The sequence below is a fragment of the Gracilinanus agilis genome, chromosome 4 (assembly GCF_016433145.1).
Source record: "Gracilinanus agilis isolate LMUSP501 chromosome 4, AgileGrace, whole genome shotgun sequence".
In the NCBI taxonomy this organism is placed as follows: Eukaryota; Metazoa; Chordata; class Mammalia; order Didelphimorphia; family Didelphidae; genus Gracilinanus; species Gracilinanus agilis.
Genome location: NC_058133.1, coordinates 296973927 through 296986241, shown reverse-complemented (window position 1 = coordinate 296986241; position 12315 = coordinate 296973927). Strand labels below are relative to the sequence as shown.

The window sequence follows — 12315 nt, the reverse complement described above, 5'->3', positions numbered from 1 at the left end:
GAATAGAAAACCTTGAAGTATCTTTCCAGCACTAGAAAACAAACAGCATTAAGGTAGCACTTTAAGACCTAAAAGGCATTCTGTGTGTATTATCTCATTTAACCATTACAACAATCCAGTGAGGCAAGTGCTAATTTTACCTCCATTTCACAGAAGAGATCTTGAGAGTAGTTAAGTGGCTTGTCCAGGGCCATACATGTAAAAAGTGTCTGATACAAGGTTCAGGTTCACTTAATTCTAACATCAAATCCAACACTCTATCGTCAATACTAACCTGACTTCCTATGATCCCTACATTTTATAAACAAAGAGGCTAAGACAGAGACTTTTGTTGGCTTTTCCAAGTCCACCTAGAGTCAGGATTCAAACCCAAGTCCTCTAACTATTAATCCAGTATTCCTTCTGCTATTATTGGCTATTTTCTGTCTGCCATCTTTTGTATATATCACCCAGATAACACCTATACAACAGTTCCTAGACATTTTGGAATAGAAAGAAAATGCATTCCCAATCCTAAAATATTTAGTTTTAATCTTATGTTAGCTTTCCTTTTTTAAGAAAATTCAAATGGGAGACTAATAGAAGAATATCATCATTATCTAATTATAGAATGTATTGATAGGTCATGTAGTTTTAATGGAACTTTGAACATTCATTTTTCACCAACATCAACCTTCTGTCTCTAAAGTCATGCATTATGATCGAAAACATCATTCCTCTTGTCATTATGTAAGATTGATTCTTGTCTGAAGTAGAGGTAACTCCCAGAAACACAATTGATGATATGGCAATTATTTCTAAAAGATGGACACATCAATATCATCCAGGCAGATGTAGCCAGTGTGCAGGGTTGTTGGGGAATTGCTTTCTATCAGAGACTCAAGCACAATGTCATTACAAGAGGAATAAAGGAAAAGAAAAAAATGCTGATTTGACAAATATTTGAATGGCATTTGAAAGAAATTTAAGAATTTGGATCAGTGAAAATATTGAATTTTGTCCTTGATTTGGTAAGTAACAATTTTTAGAGAATAGTCTCAGGTACATAAATGTGACCTCTTCAATTACTCACTCAATGCCATTCCACTTAATTCAAAATATTTTTTGGAAAATTGCCTACCAAAGGATTGTCTACCTGGTACCAATTTTATCTCTAGCTTTTAATTTGCCAGCCACATGGAAAATAGGAATGGCTTTGTCAGTGGTTATAATTACGAAGTTTTTTTTAATCATGTTTTTTAATTTATATTTTGTTGTTATTGTTGTCTGGGGCTGAAGGGTATGTTTGTTTAAATTCACAACTCCACTGGGTTAACCCTAGCAGACAATATCTTAGGTCCAGGCAACATGCGTGATCAAAGGAGCTTTAACTTGCTTCAGTCAGTTTATTCAATTTATATTTCACAGACAAAGTTAAAGGTATTATTTTAATTATAAGTACCAGACTATAAAGGTAGTGTGGTGTAGAGGACAGAGGACCTCATCATAGAGTCAGGGAGACCTGTGTTCAAATTCTGTTATCTATACTTGTCATGAGACTCCGTGATCTCAAGACCGTGGACAAATCCCTTAACCTTCTAGTCTCCCAGACAGCACCATAAGACTCAAAAGTTATAGACAATGAATTATTATTATTCATCAATAGAGGGAATATTTAGATATAGAAGAGGTAGAAATAGAAATATCAATTTATTTATATATCTCATAGACATTACAAAGCAAAAGACTAAAGCATAATTTTTTGACTTTCCTAGTATAATGTGACTTTTGCTAATTACAAATAGACTTAGTCTAACTAAATAATAATTCTGTTTTCTTTCCCATCCCCTTCAACTTGATTTCATTCTACTCACTCAAAGGAATAATACAAATTTAGTCTTATGCTGCTGTTCTCTAATGTGTATAATATGATTTTTTTCACAACAGTAACTTCTATCTGCTATAAGCTTTGTGTGGTATAGAATTTCCTGTTTCTACCATAAGGTTAAGATTAGTTCTATTAAACCTTTTAGCACAAGGGACACTTTAAGAGTTCTTTATCCTCTATAAAAATTCTAAAGAGATTTAATCATGGCCTATGATTCATATTTATAATGTTTTATAGCCCTCATTGAAATCTCCTTCGGTGTCTTTGAGAAGGATTTAGTTTTTTAAAAAATTCTCATTTCTGTGAGGGCATTTCTTGTCAGACCATTATAATCCAAAGTCAATGCTAAGGACAATTATAGTCTCTTAGCACCCTGTGAGTTCACAGGAGAGGGAATTATTTTCATATTGAGAATCAAGGAAAACATATTAGGTGATAGTGTTTTTATAAGTTTTAGCTTCTTCTACTTTGCATATATCATATACATATTGCCCTGGTTATGTTAAAAATGTGGTCTCCCTCTTTCAAGTATAAAATTGTTGCCATCTGGGACTCTGTTTCTTTTATTTTATATTCCAAATTCTTAGCACGGTGCCTTGTACACAGTAGGATTTTAATCAATGCTTGTTGTTTGATCAGTCTTTAACATCTATTTATATTAAGAATGTGTTTCTCTCCCATACCCACTCAAAAAGGATAGATACACAATCTAGGAGTTATGGGGATGATAAAACAAAAAAATGGAGTTCAAAACTGATTAAAATTTAACTGAAAGAAATTAGTATGACAAATTTGGAAATAAAGATAAAACCCTCATTTTAAAAATCACCTAAATATTCTTGTTTTAAAATTTTAAAAAAAGAACAGTTGTCACTGCATTTTAGGACCATCCGTTCATTAGTTTTTTCAACAAATTTTAACAGTTGTTATTCCAGGTACTGTCCTCTTCCATAAATAGCTTAAAATTGAATAGAAGTGAAATATGTATTTTTAAAATACCTAAAATTCCAAGGCAGAATGAGAATGTAAGTGTCAAAAAATGACAGAAAAGGAGAAGTCCAGAGGAGGGAGAATGAAATTCTGACAGGAGTGAAAGGGGAAAGTTGTATAGAGGAGGTTAACTTGAAGATTGGACAGGGTTTCAAAGAATGAAAATCGATAGAAGTGTTTTCAGGTAGAAAGGAAAGCATAAACAAAGTAGGGGAGAAATGGAAAGTATATGTAATGTCAAGGGACAGTAGGGAGCTGTGGAAGGTTTTTGAGCAGAGGAATGACATGATCCAAGAATAACTATGGAAGATTAATCATAATCTTAAGGCTATAAAATGAACAAAAATCCCCTCTGTAACCCATTTGATAACTGGTCATCCAATATTTATTTGAAGACCACTAGTGAAAGGAAACCAACTACCTCTGAGGCTTCCCATTCCATTTTGTGAAATTTTCTAATTGAAACATCAAGCCATAATCTGCTTCTTCACAACTTCTTGCTGTTTCTTCTACCTCTGTCTGGTCTTTCAAGCCAAATAGAACAAATGATGATCCCTCTTCCACATGACAGTCCTTCATATATGTGAAAGTAGTTAGCATTTCCTTCACAAATTCTTCTCTTCTACTGAATCAACATCCTTATTTCATTCACCCAAATCTGCTATAATATAATCTCAGGATTTCTGGCCATCATCAGAAAAATCTCTATGTTAATGTATGGATAATCCAGTGGAATTGCTTGTCAACTCCCAGATGGGGTGGGAGTGGGGGTGGAAGAGGGAAGGGAGACAACATGAATCTTGTATCCATGGAAATAAATTTAAAATTAAATTTAAAATTTAAAAAATTCAATTAAATTAAAAAGAAAGTCAAAAAAAGAAAGCTCTCTAGTTTATTCTAAACTTTATTTCTAAAATCTAAGAAACCTGAACTGAACAAAACACTCCAGATATGATCTGAATAGGCCAAAGCACAGAATGAATATCCCCTTGCTATTGAATGATATTTTTCTCTTTACAAAGCCTTTAATGTATTTTGCTTTCTTGGTTGTGTGGTGCAGAGAAGGGGCATAACTCCATATTTTATTGGTAATTCATATTGAATTTGCAGTCTACCCTTTTCAGGCAAATTATTATCTAGCCAAATCTCTTTAATCTTTTATTAGTGAAATTGAGTTTTTGAACAGAAGTGTAAGATATAAAATTTGTTGTATTATATTTCATTTTCTAAAACTGGGCACAATGTTCTGGTCTATCAAGATATTTTAGATTCTGAATCTGAAATCCATCGTTGTTATTCATCTCTTCTTAGTTCAAATCATCTGGAAATGTGATAACTATGTCTTTAAGTCACGGGTAGATTAAAAGGTTGAAGAGCAGATAACAAGCATCAATCCTTGAGTCTCTCCATTTGAGTGATAATACGACAGAGATATCGTCTCTTTATCTCTAGACATTATGACTCTCTTAATTCAGAATTAAATCATATTAGATTTTCTAACATGTGTATGCATGATGGATTGGAAATACAAGTGATGAATTAAGAGACCAGTGAAGTAGCTGAGGTGGGAGGTCTAGAGCTTGAACTACAGTGACAATATTTGGAATCAAAAGAAGGGGGAATATGCACTATTATTAAATATTTTTGTATTAAATATTTTTCATTCTTACTTTCATTCTTTCTTCTTTTTAAACCCTTACCTTCAATCTAAGAATCTGTACAAGTATTGGTTCGAAGGCAGAAGAGTAGCAAAGAATAGGCAGTTGGGTTAAGTGACTTGCCCAGGGTCATATAGTTAGGAGGTATTAGAGACCAGATCTGAATGCAGGTCCTCCCAACTACAGGCCTGTTTTTCTATCCATTGTGCTATCTAGCTGCCTCTATCTATCAAATATTGATGTCACTTTCTGTAAGTGATAGGATAAAACAATGACATGGCCAATGAAATTAGTTTATAACAGTAAATAAAATAAGATGGTACAAATATAGATATACTAAGAAAGAATACACAAGAGCTCCCATACATGCATAAACTTTGCAATTGATTCATAAATGGGTAGTAGTAAAAAAATGCCATAAAGGACTATAGAATTAATGGGGAGTCAATCCCACTTACTGGGATTGGTTTTTTTACTTAAGTTCCAGTAAAAAAAAAAGAGTATAAGGAAAAGGTGAATTTAATTTTACCTTTTAGCAAGAGAGATTATTTGAAAATTCTGAATGTCATCATTTAAGTATAATATTTTGAATATATGATTCTGCATGTAGTCATTAATTTGTGATATTCAAGATTTTAAATTTCTCTCTTACCAATGGGAAAACTGAGGAAAACTGAAATATTCCCATTTTACCAAATCCTAAATTGTGTATCACTTTGTCATAATCTATTTGGTATAAACTCATCTTATTATTCTAAATTATTTCCCTTAAAAGGAAAATTGCTATTTTTATACTTAGACATCAAGTAGCCATCTCATTTAAAATATCATTAATTTATTTTGGAAGAGTACATATATATGATAATGAATCTGATTTACTCTCTAAAAGGAACCATGGAGAAATGAGTATAAATAACAATTTTAGAAAGTCCACCTTTGTTCATTTCTAAACCTAATATCCCAACGGTGGTCTGAATATAGCAAGTTTTTTTTCAAGAACTTTCGTATCCTTTAGAAGTTTAATATGTTTATTAGAATTCAGAACTTTGTGTTCCTGGTGTTTAGGGGCTGGTGTTACCACTACCGAAAGTCCATAGGGAATGCCTCTCGGATTGTAAAATCATTGAATCACAAATCAAATCAACTCACATTGCTTAGAGCCAATGTAATAATTACAGCATTTCCCAGCAAAGGTTGTAAATTACATTTGCAATCAATTTATTTTGTCTCTTAATTTTTCAGCTACAGTTTTTCAAGTGTAAAATGCCTTTTTCAGAAAGAACAAAGTTAATGACAGAAACACAATGTAGTTAAATTCTTTAAGCTTGTTTCCAAGGTGTTGACATAAGCAGTGCTTTGAAATAAGCATGGACTGAATGACCACAATCAAGAATTCTAACAAATGAATGCAACAGAACAAACAGAACATATTTATATGCAGTAAATGCTTAATAAGTGTGGAGTTGAATTGAATTTTTTTTCCATCCCCAAGCATGATTTCCTGTTTCATAACATCTGATTGAGGGCTAATAAAAAAGAGGAATTGACCTTTGTAGTATGTTGTGACCATGTGCTTTGTGTATGTCCACATGGTTTATTTAGTATAAATGAGGCATATAAAGAGCCTTTAATAGAATCTATGGAATATTGCCTACCCTTCTCTAAAGAGGATTTTAATTCTATCTAGGAAAAGAATAGAAGAGGCCATGAATCTGACCTCTATGTTCTTCTCACAGAGAGAATACCAAATTAGAACTATATTGATATACCTAAAAGGGAAATTAAATTTTCCCCTTAGGTTCAATCTACTACAATCTACTAGTGAAATAGTCACTATTTCACAGAGTCAAGGGTACCTTGAGTTTATATTTGCACCAAAAGCTAGTTTTACAAAAGATCATCACGAATAATGTATAGCAACAACAGAAAGATTATTCAAGCAGAGAGGTAACACAAATCAGAGAATTTGTACAAATTAAAATATGTCAGAAAATACATAATGTGAATAGGTTCTCCTATTGGGAATGAGATACCTCAACTCAGCTGAGAAAGACCTTTATCTCACCCAAGGGAAACACCCCCTGCCCCAATTTAGAAATATTGGGATTAAATCAAGGAGTGTCTAGTTATTTTACTTGTTTGATATTTCCCAAAGAGCCTTCTCTCTCTCTCTCTCTCTCTCTCTCTCTCTCTCTCTCTCTCTCTCTCTCTCTCTCTGTCACTCTCTATCTCTCGCCTGCTCTGTCTGTCTATCTGCCTGTCTGTCTGTCTCTCTCTCTCTCCCTATTGCTCCTTGAAGAGGGTGTGGAACCACACCATATGCCTTGCCTCAAAGTTGAACAAAAAAGTACATCTCTCTTCTTTGAGCTCTCCCACTAGTGCCAACTCTCACATAGCCCAGCAGTGTGAAATAATTATTCTTTCCATCAATGGGAAGGATTTTGATAGGCTTGACCCCAGGGTTGCAGAAATAAACAGTGTAAAAGGTTATGGATTTCACTGAAATAGGGATCTCCCAGGTTCTCAAGGAACTCTATCAAAGCAGGAAGGTTTTGTAACTTATAGGCTTAGAAATCAGCGTAGATAAATGAGAACTGAAATGACTTTCCCAGCATCATGCAGCCAGTATGAATCAGAGGTGATATTTGAGCCTTTGTCTTCTTGGGTTTGGGGTCAACTATCTGTCCCCTGTAGTGAACTGCAGCTTTCACAAAACACAGAAAGATCAACAACATTAGAGGCATGTCCAAAATACCATGAAGAGTCCAATGGCAATATAGCTAATAACACCTAGAGGAGTCAATCAAGGCTTTTGGGAAGAGATCACATTGGTTTGATCTTCAAAGATGACAGGTCCTTCAACGAGTAGAGAGAGTGGAGGAGGATATCCTTAGAAAAAAGAACATTATAAATAAAGGCTTAAATATGGGATAGAACATGTGCTGGTCAAAGGTAGGCACATCCAATATTAAACTACATTTTTGCTAATATATGGTGTATGTGGACAAATTTAATAGTGATAGAAAAGTAAGGTAGCAAAAAATTATGGAGTGCTGTGGAGCTGAGATTTTATTTAATAGTAATAACAATAGTAATAGTTTTCACTTATGGAGTACTTTAATATTTACAAATCTCTTTACATGTGTAATTTTATTTATGCTTACAATGACTATGAAATACATGTTATTATTATCTCTATTTTAGTGTTTAGGAAACTGAGACAGGCAGGGATTAAATGACTTTGCTCAGGGTCACACAGCCAGTGTCTAAGTTTATAGACTATTTTCAAATTCAAGTCTCCCTGGTTCTAAGACTAGCACACAATTCACCAAGAAGAAACTTGTTGGGTTTTACCAGAAGAATTAGATAATCTGGTCTATGAAAAGAAATGTTTATCTACCAGCATTGCATTAAATATATAGATAAAAGGGTCATACACAGATCTAAAGTTGGAAATGAATTTCTAATTGTCAGAGACAAAGTATTTCATTTTGTAATCATGCAAATTTGAGAAAAATTCAGAGACCAATTAACTAGCCTATACAATAAGTGATAGAGACAATTTTTGTACCAAAGTCCTTTGACTACAAATTCATGGTTTTTTCATTGTATCATGTTGTGTACAAGCACAGAGTATTGTAGAACCCTGAAGCCCTTTTAAGAAACTCCCACAGACAACTAGGCAGTAAATGAGAATATGGAAATGGCAAATAAAAGAAATGTTATGTACATAGAATCCCCCAGCCTTAGACTTTGAGAGGAAAGAAAATGGAAAGAGTCAAAGATAACAACAAAGTTTCATAATTGGTAGATGAGATAAATGTTGCTGTCACTAAAAGAGTGAAGTCAAAAAGAACAGGTTTCAGTAGCCAGAGAAAAAAATCACATTTGAACATGTAGGATTTGAATTATTTCAGGAATATTTAGGAAGAGAGTACCCTAGGGGCAACTGGAAATACACACACACACACACACACACACATATATCCCTTCCACATCATGACTTTTCTCATTTGGGTTTCAACATATCTTGACTCAACATAAGAAATTAAAAGGGAATTTGGCAGAAGTTTTGTAGAAGCCACATACCATATGTGAAAACCAACAGATAATGCAGAAAAAAGGTTTAGAAATTCAGAAATGCAAATTTTACAGTAAGGTACTATAAACACCCCATAAAAAAAGAAAAAAAATGATTTCATTCATTCAAAGGTAGGGTTAAAAATTGTATGTAGTTTTTACAGATGTCCAGGGGTGCCATGGCCCTTACCACTTAGATGTGGAAGGGATACCTCTATATGTTTCTGGTTCTGAATAAAGGGCTCTTAGGAGCAATAGCAGTGAATGAGATTGTTGTTGGAAAATAGAGGCAGGAAGGTCTCAAAGACAGAATTTTGGGTCTTGTGAAAAAAAAAAGAAGCATAATCCCCTAGACAGACAGAAGGAGGTAGTTTGAGAGGAAAGAGAATCAATAGAGTATTATAACTTTAAAGCTAGTTGATGGAGGAAATAACAATGATGAGCTATTTGATAGCATCAATGCTTCTGAAGAATTAGAAAAAAAATTTTGATTACTTAAAAAAGGGCTATGCACTTTGATGTTTATGTAGCTGCTGGTGGTTTTTGAAAGATCTGTTTCGGAAGAGAAATGGATATTATTCAATAATATCAGTAGAAGAGAGTGTACACATAAATGCCAAATTACAAGGAGTTTAAGGGAGCATAGAATCGAAGAATGAAGACCATCATGGAAGGTATTAATTTCAAAAGAAAGCATCCAAGAATATACTTATACATATACTTACTTTTCCATCTATAAAATCTTTTTAAGGATTGCCAATATGCACATTGAAGGTCTACTCGATGAAAAAGTTTTTTATAAATCATTCCCTACAATTGAATACATTTTCAAATTCAAACAAAAGCCTAAAATATGTAGAGAATAAGAGATCTCACTCTGATTATTTAGTTATTTTATTACATAAACAACAAAAAAAAGCATTTGGCATATTAGGAAAAAAACAGAGGTAAATATTCTCCTCCAAGAAATTGTCTCTAATTGCCAGCTTTATAGATATGTAGAGTTTTTCAAATAGGAGAACTATATGCATTTTCCAGGATTCAACACAATTGGCTGGATAGTGCATTTAGTGATTACATCAGTAGACAGATCTTGAATAGACAGTGAAGACTGACAATTCGCAAGACCTAGGACTGCAATATACATTTTGTATTATATCCAGGAATTTTTAGCTGTCATCTTCCAAATAAATTAATTCTTAAAAATCATCTAGAGGATGTAAGCCTAGAAACCACCATAGGTATCATTTAGTTTCTAGAGGAACACAATATCTACAAATCACCTTTAGATGTCCACCTTATATACATATGGACATCATCTTTGGCGGTGTCAGTGTAGACGTATAATTCCCTGTTTTAGGTCACAACTCTGACTTTTAAAATTTCTGCTCCCCCCCATATAGATATCAACATTGAGTTCCTCTAGACACTTTTTTTTCAGATATTATTGTGATAATAATTACATAAAGTCTTAGAATGCTAAGAATTTCCTCAGTGACACACACTGGAAAAATTAAGTAGAAGAAAAATATCAGTTATCTTGACTATAAAATACATCTGGCTGGGTGTTCTACTCAGTAGACATATCTTTCACAGACCCTGAAGACTGACAATGTATTGGGCCTAGGATTACAATACACATTTTATTTTATATCATATCCAGAAATTTCTTGCTGTTGTTTTCAATAAGTTCATCCACAGGATCATATAGAAGATATAGAACTGAAAACCACCATAGGTATCATCTACTCTATTGTTTATAAACAATTTGTTATGTGACCTGACCAAGATAGCCATAAATGGCAAAGCCAGAATCCTCAGACACATCATTCCAAATCATGCTTTTTTATTGTATACCACATTGCCTTTATGAACATTCTCTCAATGAAGGACTATGACTATGAACCCTGAAATATTAAAGACTCAAAAGAATCAAATTTGTGGATGACTCAAAGCAAATATCCATTGTGGGGGCATTCATCAGTTCAGTTGTTGTTATTCAGATGTTTTTCAGTCATCTAACTCTTTGTGACACCACTTTGGAGTTTTCTTAGAAGAAATACTATAGAGGTTTGCCATTTCCTTCTCTAGGTCATTTAACAGATAAGGAAACTGAGGCCAACTAGGCAATGTGACTTGCCCAAGGTCACACAACTTTTAAGTGTCTGGGACCAGATTTGAACTCATGAAGATGTCTTCCACACTCCCGACAGGGCACTCTCTCCACTGTGCCACCTAGGTGCTCCATATTTTATTACCAGAGATAAAATTGACAAGAAAATGGCATAAAAAGTAGTTTATAAATGAAGAAAGAAATTGGGTCTTACATGTAGAAAAGCTAGCATGTAGATAGGTTAAGACTGGTATCCAAAAACTATGAAAAAGATTAGAGAAAGAACTCTAGCACATTGAGTGCTACAGAAAGTAGGATATATGGAAAGGCATGGAAAAGAATAACTAATGTGAATATGTGTTGATGGTGGATTGAAGGAAGAACGAAGGCTGATTATGTCACAATCATTAAAATATTAAAGCATATTATAAAACTTGTTGCAAATATAACAAAAATATTTTGTGTATCATTTTGCTAAGTATCTAAAATTTCACTGTTTCATAAGTACACATTTGATCATGTTCTGAAGTTCAGGGGCTCCTCATTGGCTTTAAGACAAAATACATTCTGCTCTCTTTGGCATTTAAAGCCCATTTTAATAAAATTCCAGCATATCTTTCCAGTTTTATTGCACATTATTTTTCATCCAATGGTCTAGACTCTAGTCAAAGGTAACTTTCTTGATCTCTTGAAAAGATCCCATTTCTCACTTCTGTGTCTTTGCATAGTCCATTCTTATTTCCTAACAAGCTCTCCTTCTTTACTTCTATCTCTTAATTCCTTTTAAGGCTCATTTTAAATGTTAGTTTCTTCAAGAATCTTTTTTCGCATTCCCCCAATTCTTAGTAACCTTAGTTAGTACTAATCACAATGTAATTATTTCAAGTATATTCTATATTTATCTGAGAACATGTCAGATATCTTTAGTGGAATATAAGCTTCTTGAGGAAAGGCACTACTTCACTTTTGGATTTTTATACTTAGTGAAGAAATAAGGAAACATTGAAATTTCCCACATAGCTACTCCTGATAATTAAAAAAATAACAAATATATACATAACTATAAATTAGAACACATAATTGAATTTAAGACAGTTATCTGTATGAACATTAAAAAGCATAAACCTTAAATATAATCTAGTAAATTTGTTCTTATCCATATGGGTATTCCCCACAGTGATGGAGATAATAGCCCATCTTTCCCTGATCTTTTTGTGAACATCTCATTCATGTTGTCACATAAATTCATCACAAGGGGTCTGCTCAAATCTTTGAGGGCCTTTTTGATTTTCTTTTTCCCACTGCATGGATAATCTTAGAACAGGTCTATTATCCATCAACTGTCCTTCATTATGACTACATGAACCAACCCATTTCCTTTCTAGTCACATTTATTCTAAATGTATCATTTATCTATGCTTCTACTGCCTAAATCATTTAAGATGTGTTGTAGCCTTACCATACCCCTCTCCAATACCTACTAAGATGTCCTTTACTTAAAAATTTTTGGAGACAGTAGAATTTCATGTTATAGACATTTACAATATCAACAAAAGTACAGTGATGTTAAGAAAATGAGACTATTTTAAAGGAATTCTAAATTTTTT

General features: G+C 33.4%; 1 protein-coding gene across 2 annotated transcripts in view; it reads left to right on the top strand.

The window, feature by feature from the left end:
* Positions 1–12315, top strand: part of KHDRBS2 (KH RNA binding domain containing, signal transduction associated 2) — a 750586-nt gene that overhangs the window by 586185 nt on the left and 152086 nt on the right. The window contains exon 8 of one of the 2 annotated variants that reach the window (XM_044673645.1): positions 7548–7565. The exons of the other annotated variant lie outside the window; for it this stretch is intronic. Within the exon in view, the coding sequence (XP_044529580.1) occupies positions 7548–7565 (18 nt within the window). The remainder of the gene's footprint in view (positions 1–7547; positions 7566–12315) is intronic. 2 annotated transcript variants of the gene reach the window in all.